The sequence below is a fragment of the Nerophis ophidion genome, linkage group LG06 (assembly GCF_033978795.1).
Source record: "Nerophis ophidion isolate RoL-2023_Sa linkage group LG06, RoL_Noph_v1.0, whole genome shotgun sequence".
NCBI lineage: Eukaryota > Metazoa > Chordata > Actinopteri > Syngnathiformes > Syngnathidae > Nerophis > Nerophis ophidion.
The window spans coordinates 51,784,414-51,806,625 of record NC_084616.1 but is presented as its reverse complement, the minus strand read 5'-3'; the positions used below and the strand labels follow the sequence as shown (position 1 = coordinate 51,806,625).

Here is a 22,212-nt window from a genome sequence, read left to right as displayed (position 1 = left end):
GCAATTTGATTGGGTGAATGCTGTGTGACGAAAACAACGTGGATGTAATTTGATTGGCTGTTGTACTGACAGGTAGCGCACAGGCTGTCATCGCACACACGCTGACACACTTCCGTACACAATGGAAGATACGGAGCGCTCCTGAATAACTTTTTAATCGTTGGGTTTTGGGGAAAGTAGCAAGTCATGTCAAGTCAAAAGGCTCAAGTCCAAGTCAAGTCACAAGTCATTGATGTTAAAGTCTAAGGTCGAGTTGCAAGTCTTTTTACATTTTGTCAAGTCGAGTCTAAAGTCATCAAATTCATGACTCGAGTCTGACTCGATTCCAAGTCATGTGACTCGAGTCCACACCTCTGATTAGTTGCTTATTAACATGCAAATTGGTAACATATAGGCTCTTAACTAGTCATTATTAAGTACTTTTTAATGCCTTATTCGGCATGTCCTTATTATAACCCTAACCCTCTAACCCTGACCCTAACCAAATAACTCTAAATTAAGTCTGTATTAGTTAGAATATGTTCCCCTAGTGTCCAGATAACTCTAAATTAAGTCAGTGTTACTTACAATATGTTCCCCATACTCATTTCCTACCAAAAACATATACCTTTGTCTTGAATTTGAAAAAAAAAAATAATAATGAATGTTTCACTAAAGAAGGGTTCAATGAATGTGCATATAAAACTGGTGGGGTTCGGTACCTTCAATAAGGTTAAGAACCACTGCTTTAGACAGTCATGAGACAGGTTAGTTTTACCCTACTAATGATGTGTTGTTGTAAAAGTAATCCATGATAACTTCAAGTTATCATGCTCCTATACCTATAACGTTTTGCTATGTGTTTTATGGGTGCAATAAACATAGAGACCTTCCTACTGGCTCTGTTGTAAGCGGACTTTTGTTGACGACTACTTACTAGTTAGAATGTATTAAAACAATACATTATGTATTTCATAAAGATTGTGAATGATAGGCAACATTCAGAAAAAGTGCACTTTTTTTACTTTTTTTTTGGAGGCGGGATGTTAAAGATGATAAAAAACGCATGGAAGATGCGGCAAATGGGAATCTTCGTAGCTTTCAAAGCCCTCTAAGACAACTTCAAATACCTCCATCAATGTTTTATATACTCACTGCAAGTGTATATATAATGTGGAAACGGAAACGTTCATAACAATATGTAATATGTACAATATTTACCGTATTTTGGTAATTTTAGTCATTGCCGGAACTAATTCTTCGCATTTATTTTTCCGTTTCCATAGCAGCGCACGTCTGACTTCTGGCAACAACCTCCTCCGGATACAAACATGCAAGTGTGTTTTAATCATGCCAGATTTGGTAATAAACAAAAAACATGACTATTTTTGGACAAATGAGGAGTCACAACATTATCTTTTTTAATCTGAATAAATGGAGGATGAATTACTGCTTCTAGGAGCCAGCATGAAGGAAGAGTTAGATTTTGGAGCAGACAAATCCAAGAGAGTGAGGTGAAAGTGACTGGAAACTGCAAATTGTGGAATTTGAAGCCATGCTATTTTGACATAAATGGAGTGCTTACCCCCAAAAAATGGAAAACATGTTTCTGTTTGACCAAACAGGCAACGTCCATCGAATGAGTCACACTTTATATTGATCCTGATACACGCAGTATTACATGCGTGTATACAACATACAATGCCTGGCTATCTCTGCATGAACAAAACATGAAATGTGGGCTAATACTTTACGATACTGTAATATGATTGTTCATGCTTTTCAGTCAGTACACATTGGTATCTTATCACAATGTGTTTGTTGTCTAATTCAAACTGAAACACGTTTCGTGCTGACGTAGAAGCCATGTTATCTTTTGCCGTGGTTAACTTTTACGGGTAATATCGGATGCAAGCCGATTTATTACTATGTTACAAAAAATATTTACTTCGTCTTCGCTCTTACGAGAACATTGTCGCTACAATGTGGTTATTATACAGGTTACAAAATGTAAATGTTGTATTGTTGACGGTTTTAGAATGCATTTTTAAAGTGATTAATGGTATAATTGATTGCTCTCATTAGCTGCATTGGGAGCCACCAAGAACGACACAATTTTTACATCTTAGAATACAAGAAACAAAAAATAACTTTTGTTTTCTTGTGTCTCATATGGATTGCAAACGATAGGCAAAATTTCAGAAAAAGTGCAGTTCCCCTTTGAGAGAGTATAGATATATTCCTTGACATTGTTTTTGGATCTCATCTGGCTTGTATAATCAGCTCTAAACTTTAACAATACTCTGACATCTGTAGAGATTAGGGGTGTAACGGTACGTGTATTTGTATTAAACCGTTTTGGTACGGGGGTTTTGCTTCGGTTCGGAGGTGTACCGAACGAGTACACATGCTAGCAGCGACCGGGCTAGGACAACATGTAAAATCCAGAGCCGTTTGGGAACCCTTTGGCTGCGCGATACAACAATGGAGGACAGAGGTTTGCCGATATTGTTCAGCAACTGCTTCTGACAACACGTCAAACATGTGTTGCATCTTTCCTGCTTTCGGCTCCCAAACTGTAGTCGAGGAGTACAGTGGAGACACTCCTCCAGGGCTGGTGTATTCACGGGGGCAACACCCTTCACTCTACCCGGCAGAAAGTCTCCCAAGCTCTTGACTCCAGGGTAAATGAAGAGCCCGGCGATTAGTTGCAAATTGTGGCTTTATTGAGGTCTTGCACATAGCCAATCCAACAAAATACTCGCCGCTCCCTCACCTCGCTGGCCCACACACTCACCTCAATGCTCTCACATATTAAACGGCCACACACACACTTACGCTACTCTCATAACACATGCTAACCCATTTGAAGCGTCACCACCGCATTCAAGAAGCCTCTCCTCGGCGAGTCAGGCAGGACTAAAGCAATAACAAACAATAACAAATGTTTTTATAGCAGCGGATTTAAGTCCATATTGCATTAAAAACTAAGGTGGGGGCAAGGGGGTAGTTGATGAACGTGGACACCGACTTAAACAAATTGAAAAACGTATTGGGGTGCTTGCATTCAGTGGTCAATCGTACGGAATATGTACTGTACTGAGCAATCTACTAATAAAAGTCTCAATCAATCAATCAATCAATCAAAAAAAGCACTTTATATGTAGAAAGGTTTTGTTAAGAAACCATTCTGAGCCTTTTCTTATTTAGTTTTTATTTTATATATGTTGACCACATTAACCCTGGCAATGCACCGTGTGTGTATATGTATACTATGCCATTGTTTACACATTTGGTAAATAAATAACCCAAAAATGTATATTTTGTTGTTTTCTTACTGTACCGAAAATTTATGAAAATTACCTCTATACCGAGGTACGTACCGAACAGAAATTGTCGTGTACCGTTACACTAGTAGAGATTAATGTGTGCTTTTCAATAGCGTGGCCCCAAGCAAAATGTTGCTTTGTTACAATTCAGCAATTTATGTAATCAGAAAATGTTAGGTTAAAAGAAAACATTGACATATGTTCTTCCTTTTTGCTTCATTTTGATATAGTAGACCTAGTAATAGCCACATGCTGGTCCACTGGTCGTGGTCTAAAACGTAAATTGTTGAACACTAAATATGTCAGGCAAACAAGATGCTCTGCTGACTTTCTGTATCTGATTAATCCCACAGAGAAGCAACAGTGGGCAATGTGACCTTGATCTCCCTCCTCCCAGCCAAATGTATGTGTGCATCAAGGTCATTGATGCTCTCCGAGGAATCTGGAACGTCATCGAAAGAAATTGCCAGCTGAGGCAGAAATAGATGAGACAGGCTAGGAAATGAGGGCGCGCCCAGAAGGTAAATCAACATATTGTATTTTATCAAAAATTGTATCTTAAAATGCATGAAACATCTTGCATTCAATTCTAGCAAGGTAGAGTAATCGTATGCTAATGTTTAAGTCAGTGGCTCATGAGAGAGATGGCAATGAAGATATGGATGTGAAGTTGCGCACTTGAAGCAGCAGTAGTCATACGTTCATGTCTTGAGAGAAGAAATGGCTTCTCATATTCACTTGAAAACATCAGCAATTGTTATATAATCTTCAGCTGCGTTCAGTGTGCTTTTAGATGCTGCATGTGACATACTTATCTACTTAAAGGCCTACTGAAATGAGATTTTCTTATTTGAACGGGGATAGCAGGTCATACTTGATCATTTTGCGATATTGCCATATTTTTGCTGAGAGGATTTAGTAGAGAACATCCATGATAAAATTCGCAACTGTCGGTGCTAAGAGATAAGCCCTGCCTCTACCGGAAGTCGCAGACGATGATGTCACACGTGTGGGGGCTCCTCACATATTCACATTGTTTTTAATGGGAGCCTCCAACAAAAAGTGCTATTCGAACCGAGAAAACAACAATTTCCCCATTAATTTGAGCGAGGATGAAAGATTCGTGTTTGAGGATATTGATAGCGACGGACTAGAAAAAATAAAAATAAAAAACGAGTTAAAAAAAACGCGATTGCATTGGGACGGATTCCGATGTTTTTAAACACATTTACTAGCATAATTATGGGAAATCCCTTATATTTCTATTGTGTTGCTAGTGTTTTAGTGAGTTAAATAGTACCTGATAGTCAGAAGGGTGTCTCCACGGGTGTCTTGACGCGAAGTGTCTCAGGGGAGTCGACGGCAGCTATGGACGGCACAACCTCAGCTTTTCTCCGGTAAGAACTGACTTTTTAACCACAAATTTCTCACCGAAACCTGCTGGTTGACATTCGGTTGGGATCCATGTCTGCTTGACCGCACTCTGATCCATAGGAAAGTTTCAGCTCCGTGAGTTTTAAACAAGGAATCAGTGTGTGTTTGTGTGGCTAAAGGCTAAAGCTTCCCAACTCCATCTTTCAATTGTGAATTCTCCAATATTAATTAAACAAATTGCAAAAGATTCAGCAACACAGATGTCCAAAATACTGTGTAATTATGCCGTTAAAGCAGACAACATTTAGCTGTGTGTGTGCATAGCGCTCATGCTTCCTAAAAACGCATGACGTCTTGCGTACACGTCATCATTACGCGACATTTTCAAGACGAAACTCCCGAGAAATTTAAAATTGTAATTTAGTAAACTAAAAAAGCCGTATTGGCATGTGTTGCAATGTTAATATTTCATCATTGATATACTGTATAAACTATCAGACTGCGTGGTGGGTAGTAGTGGGTTTCAGTAGGCCTTTAAACCCCATAAAGTGTGTCCAGTACCAATCACATGTACATTGTAGTTACATTATTGTTTTGTAAAGTGTTTAACAGCCTATGAGAGCATTCAACAATTAAAGTATTACCTTTCATTTAAAGTATCATTGCCAAAAAGGCAAGTTCTTTAACAATACATTTCATGTTGCATGATGACATGCAACATGAAAAGTGTGTGTAAACAGGCCACAGCATCATGTACACTTGTGGCATCTAAGTGTTGTAATTAAAATAAAAAATAAAAAAAATGTCTTTGCAAATTACCGGTAAGTATTTATATTCTGTCGTATATCTGAATGAGGTAGCAACAATATTTAAAACATCTATAAGTATGACTTTGTGCTGTGGCCTTACTCCTAACTATAGCCATAACAATAGTAGTTTGCAGTAGTGTAAAAATGTTGTGAACTGTTAAAAAAAAATAAACGAAGTGTTAGCGTATTTTTTTTTAAATAATTAATGAAAGTAAAATTAACATAAATGTTTTCATCATTAAATACAGAGCAGTAATTTGCATTTAAGAGTCTAGGATGTGTGTGAGTGTCTAATATCTGTCAAAAGATGACAAGCAGACACAAGGATGTAGATTCTGAGGATGGTGCAAACCTTACACAATTAATTGAGTCAGAATATCAACAAGTTTATCATTCTAAACTTGATGTGATTATTTCAAATCTGTTTTGTAATCCTTCCACATGGCTGAAATTAGTTATTGTTATTCATTATATGTAATTACATAGACATAGAAACAGCAAAAGGCCTCGTCTCAACAAAACACAGCGACAATATTGATGCACGGTGCGCTGTGACGGCCTGTCTGTACCTTTGATAGAGGAGCGCTTGGGCAGTATGGTGATCGCTCCCACTGCTACATCCTCAAGCTGGTGGATGGGGCTGCTTTTGGTTCCCCAGCTGTCAGATCCAATCCAGAGGAAATGGCCCACGTGATTGGCCCTTTTAGTGGCATTCAGAACTCCCCTGCAGAATTGGGAGAAAGCACAATGCAATCTAATCTTTTACACCAAATGATGCTACTGTCTTGTCTAGACTTTTAGTTGATGTCATTGCATAGAATACTAAAAAGGGAGAACAAACTTTATACAGTAGACATAATGACAACTGCTCAAATAATTTGTCTATATCCAAATTTGACTTGTGTTCTCCACTATGATATTACAGAGAGGAGATATTCGATTCTGTGTTTCTTTGCGCAGATATTTCCCAAGGGGAGGTGTAATTGACACAATACCTGTGTCATTTACTTGCGATCTGTATTCTCTGCGTACGTCGTCTTATGTTTGTGATGTTGAAGGAATGTGTGTGGAACTGACTTGCTGCATGCATGGTAAATTTTTGCCTGTGGCTTGTCTACAGGAGCTGCCACTCAGAGATTAAAGAGTGTAACATAGCAACACATCAGCACGCCTGAATGGCATGGAAGACGCCACCATGTGCAAGGCTGCTCACCGTATGTCTTCTTCATTGGCAAAGATGATGACTGCCCTGGAGTGTTGAGTTTCCAATAGTTGTTGAATGGCTTTGTCGTAATCCTCCAGCTTGGGGTTGTGAGGAATTTTCAAAGACTGGGCAATGCAGATTCCACCCTGTGATCCTAAAGAATAAAATAAAAACAAACAACAACAGTAAGGTTCTGAATATGTGTTTTTAGTATTTATGATAATCTTACAGCACACACTGACTTACTACAATCGAGTGAGCTCTAATGCCAACTAGCAGCCCACTGTTTATATCAGGGGTGTCAAACTCAAATACAGAGTGGGCCAAAATTTAAAACGGAACAAAGCCGCGAGCCAAGGTTGAAGAAATTAACCTTCTAATAGGGATCCAAACAAGTTTTGCATTGAATATTGAACAAGTAAGGCTTATATAACTTTGTAGTGACATGCAAAGTCGAGTTTAAAACTATCCATCCATCCATCCATTTTCTACCGCTTGTCCCTTCTGGGGTCGCTGGACCTTATCTCAGCTGCATTCAGGCAGAAGGCAGCGTACATCATGGACAAGTCGCCACCTTATCACAGGGCCAACACACATAGGCAGACAACATTCACACACTAGGGCCAATTTAGTGTTGCCAATCAACCTATCAATAATTATTTAAAAATATCAATGGCATATCAAATAAAATGTAAATAAAAATTGGGGGGCGGGCCGGGTTTGGTGGTAGCAGGGGTGTATATTGTAGCATCTGGAAGAGTTACAGCTGCAAGGGGTTCTGGGTATTACGTGTGTTACGGTGCAGATGTTCTCCCGAAACGTGTTTGTCATTCTTGTTTGGTGTGGCTTCACAGTGTGGTGCATATTTGTAACAGTGTTAAAGTCGTTTATACAGCCACCCTCAGTGTGACCTGTATGGCTGTTGACCAAGTATGCGTTGCATTCATCCGTGTGTGTTAAAGCCACAGATATTATGTGACTGGGCCGGCACGTTGTTTCTATGGCGGAAAAGCGGACGTGACTACAGGTTGTAGAGGACGCTAAAGGCAGTGCCTTCGAGGCACGCCCCAAATATTGTTGTCCGAGTGGAAATCGGGAGAAATTCGGAAGAATTGTTGCCCGGGGAGTTTTACAGGAGGGGCAGTGAAATTCGGGAGGGTTGGCAAATGCGTTGTGTAATATCGGCGGTCCAGCTCTAATCTTAATTTGATATTACCTCAAGGACCAAATGAAATTACACGGCGGGCCAAATTTGGCTCACGGGCCAGAGTTTGACACCCATGGTTTATATGTATACTATGCAATATAATTTTTCATTGCTGGGCAAAATATAATCTGTGCAACATCGCACCAATATGCAATAACCCAACTACATTTTTTCAAACTTGTATATAGCGCTCTTCTTCTTGCGCTGTTTTTAAAGACATTTTATACTACTATAGTTTTTAATTTGTATATTTATGTAGTTGTAAATAATGTAGAGCAGGTCTATTTAACAGGTGGCCCCGGTGCAAAATCTGGCAAGGGAATGACATCATACCAGTTCAAGAGTTCTCCACAGACAAACATTTTTTCATCATTTTCCTAAAACACTGGACTTCTCCTGTTGTATTGAGAACATTAGGACCACTGTAAACACATTGACAGGCCCTTGACTTTAACCTTGATAATTTAACCTAGCTATAAGACATGGGGTCCAAACGTGGGATTTACATAAGTGAGGCACCACTTTAAGTCCTCTCCGTTTTGGCAGTTACCCATACACATGTTTTCATAATGTGATTTATGTAACTAAGTTGTTGCTATAGTTGTTTTACTTCATGCAGGCAGTAGTCATGTGTTTAACTTAGTTGTGTTAATAGTCTTCCTCAAGGTTCCATTATAGGTCCTCTCTTTTTCATTATTTGGGCTTTTCAACTGGAAGTGCGTAAATTCACAAATCTTGTGAGACTCACATTTTTACAGCAGAGTCTTAATGTTGAAGACAGGAGATGCTTCAACGTCATTGTACATGTGTATAATTGCAATAAAATGCACTCTATTTTTATCAAAACTTTTCAGGGAGGTATTCATGTAACATTGATATTGTTGGAAATCACTTTGATGTACAACTCCAATCCATCATACTGAAAGACGTTGCAACTCGTTTGCCCCTCACATGTAATGCAACTAAATAAAACACATCAGTGGAATGCAGGGCAGTTTAAAACCACAGTAAGCTACACAAAAAACACTAATAAACATATCATTAAAAACATTATTATTAATATCTAGTGCAGGTCTACCTAATAAATTGCCAGTAAGTTCTTTTTTTACATCTTGGCAATGACCGACAGACCAGAGCAACATGCCATAAATCACATACTGCACCCGTCTGAACGCCAGAATCTTTTTTCTTAGCATGAGAGAGTGATAAACAAAATCCGTGACAACAAATTCAATAATCTTCAACAGGTACATAAAGTTATTGATTTTATGTTATGGATTTGTCATTTCCCTTATTTAAAGACTTTATCTGACATTGAACTCTCATCTAATCAGTGTTTACATACAGTAATCACAAAGAGATTATTATTACTGACGATTAATCTTTTTTAGACAGGTCACCATTAATGAGTTTACACATGTGCTTTGCTAAATAGCAGCCACACTTTTCAAACTGCATGAATCCGATGTACTTCTGATTGTAGGATAAAGGAGAAATATCATATATTAAAACAGTAGAACCAGTTGAATAAACAAATAACGCTATCACCTGTGGGATTGTAACAGCAGGCCTCCTCTTGGTCAGCAGCTTGCATCCTGAATCAACAACAAAGCTTTACCCAAACCAATTAAATTTTTCTCCCACTCAAGCTTTTTAATAGCCTATCCAACGACGTCTCAGTTTGCATTTCTCTGAGTAGACAGATACATGGAAGTAAACTCCTAATTGCCAGTCTCCTCTGGCTCATTACTTTGATGCAAACAGTTTTTTGGCTGGCAGAGAATGCATCTCCAAATTTGGTTTGGATGGTGGCATTTTTTGTCAAGCTAAAGAAGGACAATTGCTGAACTCTTTGCCAACTCTCTTTCTCTAAGAATCAGCAGGCCTGTGAAAAACGATTCTCAAAGTGCCTGTAGACCTGTGGGATGACTTCTGTTATCCCCCAAGTGGACTAAACCTCAACATAAGGTGCCCACCAATAGGTTTGGCTTCTGCTAAAGGGTTTGTGGTATCTGTTAAACGGAAACAAGCTTTTCCATTTGTGCAGTCAAGTCAGGGTTGTAGGTCTCCTAGGGATGACGCTAAAGCTCAGCTTCTGCAAAGAGATTACAGCCTGAAAGCTTATATTATGACACCCAACGCACTTAACATCTGATACTAGCACATTAGCAGCACCTTTTTTGCAGGGGCCAATCCGTCTGCAGGTAGTTATCTCACCTATCCATTCCACAGGCTACAGAAAAAGATAATATTCTCAGAGTTTGGGTCTCATGAAAAAGCATAATGACAAACACTCTAAATGCATGTGATGAAGAGTAATGATGCTATACCAGCCTTGAACCAAAATATATTAGGTTATTACATTGATCAATAATGCAGAGAGAGCATGAGAAAGAGACAACAGGAAGGGCTGATAAAGATTAGAAGCATTGTGAGAATATTTCATCTTCAGAGTTGGCTGTTGCTGACCAGCTGTAGCAAGATGGTGTCTGAATTATTGAAGGGCTTTGAAACACCTCATCTGTCAGTCAGTCAGTCAGTCAAGTAGTCAGAGAGGCAGGCCTGATGAAAATTTGAGTGGTATCTGTACTTGCAGAATACCGAGGTGTGTGTCGGACCGCCTCTGCCTGTCACCGCAAAAAGAAAAGAGAAGGAGAATCTTGGGCCCAGACCAACGGGTGGAGAGAAGAGCTGCCTGTCTTGGTTGGGGAGCGTGATGTGAAAAACGTCAACCTTACTTGCCTTACTCGTTCCTCCGTGCTTTTTTCAATGTGACACTATTTTCACTCAGAGGGGTAAAAGAAAAATATCACAGGCGGAATGTGTGACAATTGAGACCCAGTGGGTTTTTCACATTGCCATTGCAAAGCGGGCTTGGCACACGCTATCTCACTGTCTAGCACACTTTGTTGGGGTTCTAGTAGCAGTAACGCGTTACACTTGATGCACTGCTTTTCATTGACTGGTTGACACAGATTACGGATAACGATGAGCAACTATGCAATAATCAGTTTTATTTACACTTTGTACAGAAGCTGGTTAATGGGCCCTGTCTGGCTACATAAATAATTGTGTTATTCTTAGAACTAAATGTAAGAAGAGTCAGGCAATAAACTGAAGAGCTTGTGAAAAAAATGTGCTGTAAAACAATAATTTATTGTAAGCAAATTAATCACACTTTAGAATGTTTTAAATTCTAGGCCATGTGTTTGCATTATTTAAATTAACCTAAAAAAAGACCCCCATATTTTAACACAAATGCAATTTTAGCCAAATGTCACACAATACAGTTTTAGTTGATTGCACGTCATTTTGTGTGATTAATCACATGCCTTTATACGTGAACTTTGACAGTCCTAGTAACAATACTGTGAAACCTCTAAGTTCCAACAGTTTTTTTTAACCACTGCATGGTTCTCATTAGGACCACAGGTAAACAGGATTCCACCTCACCTGACTATGGGTGAAAGGTGGGTACTCCCTGGACTGGTCAACAGTCATTCATAGGACATACTAACAACCATATACACTTACATTCACACCCTGTAAAAAATAAAATACAAACAGAAAAATGATAATATCTGCAAAAATTACAGTAAAATATCGGCAGCTGTGTTTGCCAGGAATTCACCGTAAGACAATTTTAGTGTTGCCACTCAGCCCCATCCCCAGGTGCTTGTTTTTAGAGGTCTGGGGAAACCAAAGTACTCAGAAAGAACTCACGCAGTCACAGGAAGAACATGCAAACTCCACACAGAAAGACCCTCAGCCTGAGAATCAAACCCAGGACCTTCTCACTGTGAGGCACGAGCACTAAACATTGCTCCACTGTATATAGCGTCGGCCTGTGTTTCCGAGATATGTGAGCACTACATGAGGACTTTAACATGAAACTATTTGTACAACCTTTCACTGGACAACGCATAACATGACCTTCCGTAACATGTTCCTTCAAGTGAGCTATTAAAAATGAGCCTTAAAAGCTCAGTATCTTTTCAATAGCTGCTTGCAACCAGTTCTAACACACATAAACACATAGCGTGGTTTATTTAGACATAACCCCACAATCTCTAAAACGACTTGCCACAAAAATACAGCAAAATGTGTTGTTATTCACAAGTTAACTAGGCTAATGCTTTAACTCAAACCCCTAAAACAGTAAAGGTATAATCTGAATTTAAATGTAAAATATGCAAATCTTTAATTTAGACGGAATAGTACGATACATTTTTAAGTATTTGCATACTTGTAATATTACAGTATTTGCAAATGCATTGTACAATTTTTCTTTATTTTCCCAGTAAAGTCCTATGTTTTCTATGTATTATAACCATGGAAATTTAGGTTATCTACTGTTTTTTGGTTTGCAGGAATCCACTGCATTTACTACTGTGCTAAGCTGATATCAAGAGGGCTATTTTAACTGCACCTAATCACGAACAGATGACCATCAAACAGCCTGGTGTCAACACTGTGTGTAGTGAGATGGCATACCCCCTGCTCCCTTTGTGATTAATACACAGAAACCAGTTTAATGATCATGATGGCTGAACACTTGGAAGTTCCTTCTTAATCTGTCAATGGGGCAATCGGTCATGCTGTGCATTAAACCGGTTCAATTATTCACACTGCTTTCCTCTTGGATACACTATATTGCCAAAAGTATTTGGCCACCTGCCTTTACTCACATATGAACTTGAAGTGCCATCCCAATGGAATTGTCTGATATGTTTTGGTATCCTGGAGCATTCAAAGTTCCTTTCACTGGAACTAAGGGGCCAAGCCCAATTCCTGAAAAACAACCCCACACCATAATTCCTCCTCCACGAAATGTCATACTCGGCACAATGCAGTCCGAAATGTAACCTTTTCCTGGCAACCTCCAAACCCAGACTGTTCCCTCAGATTGCCAGATGGAAAAGTGTGATTCATCAGTCAAGAGAAGGTGTCTCCACTGCTCTAGAGTCCAGTGGTGACGTGCTTTACACCACTGCATCGATGCTTGGCATTGGACTTGGTGATGTATGGCTTAGATAAAGCTGCTCGGCCATGTAAACCCATTAATTGAAGCTCTCTGCGTACAAATCACTTCAGCATCCACCGAACCCTATCCGTCAGTTTACGTGGCCTACCACTTGGTGGCTGACTTACTGTTGTTCCCAAACTCTTCACTTGTCTTATAATAAAGTTGATATTGGAATATTAAGGAGCAAAGATATTTCACGATCGGATTTGTTACACAGGTGGCATCCTATGACAGTTCCATCCATCCATCCATCCATCCATCCATCTTCTACCACTTATTCCCTTTGGGGTCGCGGGAGATGCTGGTGCCTATCTCAGCTACAATCCGGCAGAAGGCGGCGTACACCCTGGACAAGTCGCCACCTCATCACAGGGCCAACACAGATAGACAGACAACACGGGGACGGCGTGGCGAAGTTGGTAGAGTGGCAATCGGAGGGTTATTGGTTCAATCCCCACCTTCTACCATCCTAGTCACGTCCGTTGTGTCCTTGGGCAAGACACTTCACACCTGCTCCTGATGGGTCCTGGTGAGCACCTTGCATGGCAGCTCCCGCCGTCAGTGTGTGAATGGCCAAATGTGGAAATACTGTCAAAGCGCTTTGAGCTCCTTAAAAAGGGGTAGAAAAGCGCTTTACAAGTACCACCCATTTACCATTTACCATACCATTCACACTCACATTCACACACTAAGGCCAATTTAGTGGTGCCAATCAACCTATCTCAGGTGCAGGTCTTTGGAAGTGGGAGGAAGCTGGAGTACCCGGAGGGAACCCACGCAGTCACTGGGAGTACATGCAAACTCCACACAGAAAGATCCCGAGCCTGGGATTGATCCCAGGACTACGCAGGACCTTCGTATTGTGAGGCAGACACATTAACCCCTTTATCACCGTGCTGCCCATCCTATGACAGTTCCACAGTGGAAATCACTGAGAGCTACCCATTCTTTCACAAATGTTTGTAGAAACTGTCTCCATGCCTGAGTGCTTGATTTTATACGTCAGGCCAAGTGATTAGGACACCTGATTCTCATCATTTGGATGGTTGACCAAATACTTTTGGCAATATAGTGTATGAAAATGCACTATATGTGCCAAAGAATCAAGTTTCACCATTTCGCTTTCTCAAAATTGAAGGCTCTCGATGGATTTGACCTCCCACTTGTCTACTCAACACCGCGCAAAGCCAAACCTCAGTGGGAGCCTAAATGTTGAAATTCCATTTATCACCTTGACAGTGAAAGAAGGCTATTTTTTTCTCCTTCAGTCTTTGATCCTGAATAAATGGGAGCACATCAAAACGAGGCGACGTGCGGATGGCATCCGTGTTCTTCGCATCCTTCTATTTCCTGCTGCTGTTACTCTGCAAGTCTCAGGCTTGCCAATGGCATTAGGGCTCACATAAAATATCATGCTCTATTTTACACCATTTTCAGGAGCATCAGGCTTCCACTCCACATCCCTATGGCTGCTAACTAACACTACTCTCCAAGGGAATATTGGCAACTTGCTACAATCAATTCCACTGCGCTATATTGTGGGAGGTTTTCTTCAAATGTCCAGACAGGCAATGAAACAGACAAACAAGATTTATCTCTTTCAGATTCACCTGGAGCCAAACATAAGGTCCGCAGTGGAACGGTGTCTCAAACAGGCAGAGGATAGAAAGAAGAGAATAGAAAAAAAAACAAGAGATCGATACAAGCTGACCATCACTCCACACTTGGCTCGAGGAATAGGGTAGGCATATTGCATTAGTCCGCGAGATGGTTCTCCTTGAAGTGGTGAAGTGAGAATCCTACTCAGGCCTTTGGCAGTCAAAGAGGGCAGACACAAACGTTTCAAGGTCTTGTACATCACGCTGCAAAAATGCTGCAACAATAACAGAGCTTTCTATACAGTCTTGTGTGTATAGTGTAATTATAGCTCACTTGCCATTCTGGGTTCGAGTTGCTCAACATACAAAAAATCACAACGACTACACAGTTAAAACGCATTAAAAGTTGCAACATGGCTGTAATAACAAAAAAAAGAACTGGCCACAAATCTGCTTGCCATGGCGCATACGGAAGCCTATAAAGCACTTAAAGGCCTACTGAAACCCACTACTACCCACCACGCAGTCTGATAGTTTATACAGTATATCAATGATGAAATATTAACATTGCAACACATGCCAATACGGCCTTTTTAGTTTACTAAATTACAATTTTAAATTTCACGGGAGTTTCGTCTTGAAAACGTCGTGTAATGATGACGTGTACCCAAGACGTGGCAGGTTTTAAGAAAATATGAGCTCTGCACACACACACAGCTAAAAGCCGTCTGATTTAACGGCAAAATTACACAGTATTTTGAAGATCTGTGTTGCTGAATCTTTTGCAATTTGTTCAATTAATATTGGAGAAGTCACAGTAGAAAGATGGAGTTGGGAAGCTGTAGCCTGTAGCCACACAAACACACGGTGATTCCTTGTTTAAAATCCCTGGAGGTGAAACTTTCTTATGGATCAAGCCAAAATGGATCCCTACCAAATGTCAACCAGCAGGTTTCGGTGAGAAAATTGTGGTTAAAAATTCAGTTCTTACCGGAGAAAAGGTGAGCTTGTGCCGTCCATAGCTACCGTCGACTGCCCTGAGACACTGCGCGTCAAGACACCCGTGGAGACACCCTTCCGACTATCAGGTACTATTTAACTCACTAAAACACTAGCAACACAATAGAAAGATAAGGGATTTACCAGAATTATCTTAATAAATGTCTCTAAAAACATCGGAATCCTTCCTAATGCAATCGCTTTTTTTTTTCAGGCTCAAATTAATGGGGAAATTGTCGTTTTCTCGTTCCGAATAGCACTTTTTGTTGGAGGCTCCCATCCATCCATCCATTTCCTACCGCTTATTCCCTTTTGGGGTCGCGGGGAGCGCTGGTGCCTATCTCAGCTGCAATCGGGCGTAAGGCGGGGTACACCCTGGACAAGTCGCCACCTCATCGCAGGGCCAACACAGATAGACAGACAACATTCACATTCACATTCAAACACTAGGGCCAATTTAATGTTGCCAATCAACCTATCTCCAGGTGCATGTCTTTGGAAGTGTGAGGAAGCCGGAGTACCCGGAGGGAACCCACGCATCCACGGGGAGAACATGCAAACTCCACACAGGAAGATCCCGAGCCTGAATTTGAACGCAGGACTGCAGGAACTTTGTATTGTGAGGCAGACGCACTAACCCCTCTTCCACCGTGAAGCGCCATTGTTGGAGGCTCCCATTAAAAACAATGTGAATATGTGAGGAGCCATCACACGGGTGACGTCATCGTCTGCGACTTCCGGTAGAGGTAGGGCATTTCTCTTAGGACCGAAAGTTGCAAACTTTATCGTGGATGTTCTCTACTAAATCCTTTCAGCAAAAATATAGCAATATTGCGAAATGATCAAGTATGACATATAGAATGGACCTGCTATCCCCGTTTGAATAAGAACATCTCAATTCAGTAGGCCTTTAAGATTTTCAGCACAATTCCATTCAAGAGCAGACAAACATTACAATGAGACAGAACAGGATCGCTGACGGGTCTGACAACTTCCGGCGCTCCTTACAAAAACGGTGAGAAACAGGTTAACGCTGTGGAGGGGGGTGAGAAAAAAAAATCAGTCTGAGCCTGGGCCCCTGGAGAGGGGGTCCAGGCTGAGGCCAAGGGAAAACACCTAAAAGCCATAGTCAAGTGCTTGTGGCATTACTGACTTAACTGGAGACGAGAATAGACGTAGATACTATGATCCAGTGCTGCACGAGACCAGCAATTAAGAAGCAGTTTATCTTTACAACAAGGCAAGAGTCACGGCCGCCCACCAATTAATTACCCGAAAGATACGCAACATCAACACCGCGGACCGTCTCCGTACTGTGTCGTGCGCCAATATTGTAACATTTCAAGTAGAGGTGCCACAGACGGTGTTATGGGTCACACTCCTGCTTCCTCTCTTCCTGCTATGTCTCCTCCTGCTGGGCGTCCGGACAAGCACACCACGGGCCACTCCCACATGTGCTCTCTCTCCGCTGCGGGCGTGCCTCCTCGCACCTGCAAACACTCACCAAACTACACACCTGCCTGTGATGAGCGAGCTGCCTTCAAGAGCAGACGCAGCCTGAGATCCGACGCGAAAACGTAGCTTCACGTACCCAGTACACCTCCCGCCATCCTTCCTTGTCGTCGAGTTGTGTGTCTCGTCACCTTGGACCTCCCGTGGATTTTCCCTTGCCTTCCTGGACATCGACCTCACGCCTGCCTAACGACCACGAAACCAAGCTCCTGCCCTTGACCGTCTGCCTGCTCCCCGACGTTCGATTCCGCCTTGCTCCTTGCTGGACTTCCGCCTGGATCCCAACACGCATCCTCAACACCCTCTGGCAACCATACTCAGATAAGTCTCACACTTCGTCACACTACATCTCTTTGGTTAAATACACATCTCACTCACACACTAAACTGTCATTAAATACGCTGACAGCTAACGACGTCATCGTTACTCTGCCGTCTTCTTCTCCCGTTGTACCGTCACAGTACGTTTTCGCCATGTCAGAACCAGACGGCAAAGACGCGGCACGTACCCCGCTCCCCTCCCGAGGCTCCCCGGTACCAAGTGTCGCAGCCATGCACACTGCACTCCAGCAGCACCAAGAGCGCTTCTGTGTTCTTGAGAATAAGCTGGATGCTGCTTTTGCTAGCATGTTGGCTCGACTGGACTTGATCTCCCCAAGCTCTGCCGCTCCCCCGGAGCGCGTACTAGCCGCCCCCGCCGCGGCAGCCCCCACACAGCCCCCGTCTTCCTGCGAGCCGAAGATCGCTAGCCCTAAGGCTTTCGAAGGGGATTTTGAGTTATGTCGTGGTTTCCTGGTCCAGTGTGATATGGTATTTCGTCATCAGCCCTCCCGGTACACCTCTGACGGGGCCAAGATTGCCTTTATTTTTTCTTTATTGACCGGAAGGGCTCTCCAGTGGGCCACAGCAGCTGTGGACCACAACCTTGGCCTCAGCATGAATTATGATGCTTTTCGCACGGAGTTTAGGGCAGTTTTTGACCATCCCTCCGATGGAGGAGACGCCGCCTCACGTCTACACTCCCTTCAGCAAAGTTCTCGTTCGGTGGCAGATTACACTCTTGAGTTCCGCACCCTGGCCGCAGACAGCGGGTGGGATAACAAGGCCTTGTTGAGCGCCTACCGTCGAGGCCTCTCCGACGAGATCAAGGACGGATTGTTGCGGGACCAACCTGCCTCCTACCAGGACCTCATTCAGCTGGCCCTACTGATGGACAAGAGACTCAAGGAACGAGCGGCTGAACGAAGACTTTCAGTCCAGGAGAGGACCAGAAGGCCGGTGTGGGGGAACCGTACCGTTTCTTACTCTCCTAGCGCGGCCAGAGGTGGGGATGAAGGCGCCCACTTGGTGGACCAGTCTGGGTTTCTCCCTGCACCAACCAGCGGGATGGAACCCATGCAGTTGGGCAGGACTCGACTGGCCACGGAGGAACGGGAAAGGAGGTTCCGTCAGCGCCTCTGCCTCTACTGTGGTTGTGCGGGTCACATGATCGTGACCTGCCCCACACGACCAAAAGACCAGGCTCACAAGTAAGGGGAGTACTTGTGAGCCACACCACCTTTACCCGGAGCCACTGTGACCCTGGTATCCTTTTCCCCGCAACATTGTCTTGGGAATCAAGAGGACTGAAGGTGGGAGCGTATGTGGACTCAGGAGCAGATGTTAGTTTTATGGACCGTAATTTTGCCTGTCAGGCCGGGATTGAGCTTCTGCCTCTGGACAAGCCTTTACCAGCTCAGGCCCTGGACGGGCATCCCCTGGGTCCCATCACCCACCGTACAGCACTGCTCACACTAACCCTGTCCGGCAACCACACGGAGCAGATTAGCTTGTTAATCCTCAATGCCCCTATCGCTCCTCTTGTCCTCGGCCGTTCATGGCTTCGCCAGCATGACCCCCATATTTCCTGGATCTCTGGTAAAATCCTATCCTGGAGCACGGCATGCCATGCTAACTGTCTCAAGGCAGCATCCCCTGTCTCGGAGAGCCCCAAACTTAAGTCATCCCCATCTGACCTGTCTGGGGTCCCCGCGGTTTACCATGACCTTGCAGCTGTATTCAATAAGGCCCAGGCACTATCTCTACCCCCGCACAGACCGTACGACTGTGCCATTGATCTCGTACCTGACGCAGTACTTCCTTCTAGCCGCTTGTACAACCTGTCCATACCTGAGAAGAAGGCTATGTCTAACTATATTACGGACTCACTCTCTTCAGGTATCATCACTCCCTCCAAGTCACCGGTAGCCGCCGGATTCTTCTTTGTCGGCAAGAAGGATGGCTCCCTACGCCCTTGTATCGACTACCGAAGACTCAACGCCATCACAGTCAAGAACCGGTATCCCCTTCCACTCATGAGCTCCTCCTTTGAACCTCTTGCTCCTGCAACTGTCTTCACCAAGCTTGACCTCCGCAATGCTTACCATCTTGTCCGGATTAGGAAGGGGGATGAGTGGAAGACAGCCTTCAACACGCACCTTGGCCACTTCGAGTACCGGGTCATGCCCTTCGGCCTGACCAACGCCCCAGCTGTCTTTCAAGCTCTAGTTAACGACGTTTTAAGAGACATGCTCGACAAATTTGTGGTTGTGTACCTGGATGATATTCTGGTCTTCTCTCACAACATGCAGGAGCATCAGCAGCATGTCCGACAGGTCCTACAGCGCCTCCTCGAGAACCGCTTGTTCGTCAAGGCAGAGAAATGTGAATTCCATTCATTTTCTGTAAACTTCCTTGGCCACATCATCGAGAAGGGTAACATCAGAGCCGACCCCAAGAAGGTCAAAGCGGTTATGGAGTGGCCTCAACCAAACACCCGTACGGAACTGAGGCGATTCCTAGGCTTTGCAGGATTTTACCGTCGATTCATCCTCAACTTCAGTAAGGTAGCTGCACCTCTCCACGCACTAACATCTACGATCACTGCATTTAGGTGGAACAAGGAGGCAGACGTGGCGTTCTAGAACCTCAAGAGGAGCTTCAGTTCCGCCCCCGTTCTCGTACACCCTGACCCGGATGTGCCGTTCACGGTTGAAGTGGACGCTTCTGACTCCGGGATTGGGGCAGTCTTGTCCCAGCGTTCCAGTGGGAGTAATGTGTTGCACCCTTGTGCATTCTTTTCTAGACGTCTCTCTCCAGCTGAGAGAAACTACGATGCTGGGAACCGAGAACTGTTGGCAGTCCACGAGGCGCTGGTCGAATGGCGACACTGGCTGGAGGGGGCCAAGCATCCGTTCCTGGTCCTGACCGACCATCGCAACCTCATTCACATCCGATCCGCTAAAAGACTGAATGACAGGCAAGCTCGCTGGGCACAATTTTTCTGTCGATTCGATTACACTCTCACCTACAGACCTGGTTCACGCAATGGCAAGGCGGACGCTCTTTCTCGAATATTCTCAGTGGAACCTACCGTTAAGTCTACTTCCGAGACCATCCTTCCCCCTAACCGCATCATCGGGATGGTAACTTGGGAGATCGAGGGCCTGGTCAAGACGGCCTTACGTTCTGACCCTGGTCCCGGAATCGGACCCCCTAATAGGCTGTTCGTCCCAGAACCTTTAAGGGCCAAGGTACTTGATTGGGCTCATTCTAGTGTGTTTACCTGTCATCCCGGAGTCCATAGGTCACTAGGCTTTATCCGACGCCGTTTTTGGTGGCCTACCATGGAGGCGGATACCCGGGAGTTTGTCGCCGCCTGCAGCATCTGCGCCCGTAACAAGGCAAGCCACAGCCCTCCTGCCGGCCTCTTACACCCTCTTCCCATCCCCAATCGACCTTGGTCCCACATTGCTGTTGATTTCATCACGGGACTTCCCACTTCTAGAGGTAACACCACAATCCTCACTATCGTCGACAGGTTTTCCAAGGCAGCACACTTTATTCCTTTGCCCAAGCTTCCATCCTCTGCTGAAACCACAGACCTGCTGGTCCAGCATGTGGTCAGGATCCACGGGATCCCCTCCGACATAGTCTCTGATCGTGGCCCTCAATTCATTTCTCGGGTCTGGCAGGATTTTTGCAAGGGCATTGGGGCCACGGTCAGTCTGACTTCCGGCTACCACCCCCAAAGCAATGGTCAAGCAGAGAGGGCCAACCAGGGGGTGGAGACCATGCTGCGCTGTATGGCTGCGCAACAGCCTAACTCCTGGAGTAAGTTTATTCCATGGGTGGAGTACTCTTTCAACTCCTTGACCTGCGCAGCTACGGGTATGTCTCCATTTGAATGCTGGCTGGGATTTCAACCTCCCTTGTTTCCCTCCCAGGAGATCGAGGTGGCAACTCCTTCCACCCAGGCACACCTGAGACGATGCCGCAGAGTGTGGAGGTCCGCCCGTGCTTCCCTATTGAAGGCGTCTGTTAGGATGTGTCGCAATGCCAACCGGCGGCGCATCCCGGCTCCCGACTACCAGCCCGGACAGCAGGTCCTGCTTCGGGCCAAGGACCTCCACCTCCCGATTTCCTCCCAGAAACTTGCACCACGTTTTGTTGGACCTTATACGGTCAAATCGAAGATCAACCCTGCTGCTGTACAATTGGATCTTCCACATTCCATGAGATCTCATCCTGTCTTTCATGTCTCCCAGGTCAAACCTGTTGTTAACAGTCCCCTGTCCGCCCCCACCCCCGCTCCTCCCCCTCCTAGAGTCCTCGAGGATGGGGACCAAGTCTGGACCGTCAAGGAGATCCTCAAGGTTCGGCGACAGGGGAGGGGTTGGGTCTACCTTGTGGACTGGGAGGGCTATGGCCCTGAAGATAGGTCCTGGGTACCGGCCTCTTACATCGCCGACCCCTCCCTTATCAAGGACTTTTACAGAGCTCACCCCGAGGCACCCCGAAGCTCGCCGGGAGTCTCGCGTAAGAGGGGGGGTGCTGTTATGGGTCACACTCCTGCTTCCTCTCTTCCTGCTATGTCTCCTCCTGCTGGGCGTCCGGACAAGCACACCACGGGCCACTCCCACATGTGCTCTCTCTCCGCTGCGGGCGTGCCTCCTCGCACCTGCAAACACTCACCAAACTACACACCTGCCTGTGATGAGCGAGCTGCCTTCAAGAGCAGACGCAGCCTGAGATCCGACGCGAAAACGTAGCTTCACGTACCCAGTACACCTCCCGCCATCCTTCCTTGTCGTCGAGTTGTGTGTCTCGTCACCTTGGACCTCCCGTGGATTTTCCC

The 22,212-nt window shown here is 44.3% G+C and overlaps 2 protein-coding genes across 2 annotated transcripts in view; one reads left to right on the top strand and one right to left on the bottom strand.

The window, feature by feature from the left end:
* Positions 1-22,212, bottom strand: part of LOC133554901 (metabotropic glutamate receptor 7-like) — a 297,424-nt gene that overhangs the window by 120,238 nt on the left and 154,974 nt on the right. The window contains exons 3-4 of the mRNA XM_061904168.1: positions 6,705-6,849; positions 6,061-6,215 (exon numbers count right to left, since the gene is read on the bottom strand). Of these exons, the coding sequence (XP_061760152.1) occupies positions 6,061-6,215; positions 6,705-6,849 (300 nt within the window). The remainder of the gene's footprint in view (positions 1-6,060; positions 6,216-6,704; positions 6,850-22,212) is intronic.
* LOC133554902 (uncharacterized) overlaps positions 21,049-22,212 on the top strand; it is a 1,424-nt gene continuing 260 nt past the window's right edge. The window contains exons 1-2 of the mRNA XM_061904169.1: positions 21,049-21,188; positions 21,302-22,212. The exon at positions 21,302-22,212 is cut by the window's right edge and continues 260 nt beyond it. Coding sequence (XP_061760153.1) covers positions 21,111-21,188; positions 21,302-22,126 — 903 coding nt within the window. The 5' untranslated portion in view covers positions 21,049-21,110 and the 3' untranslated portion in view covers positions 22,127-22,212. The remainder of the gene's footprint in view (positions 21,189-21,301) is intronic.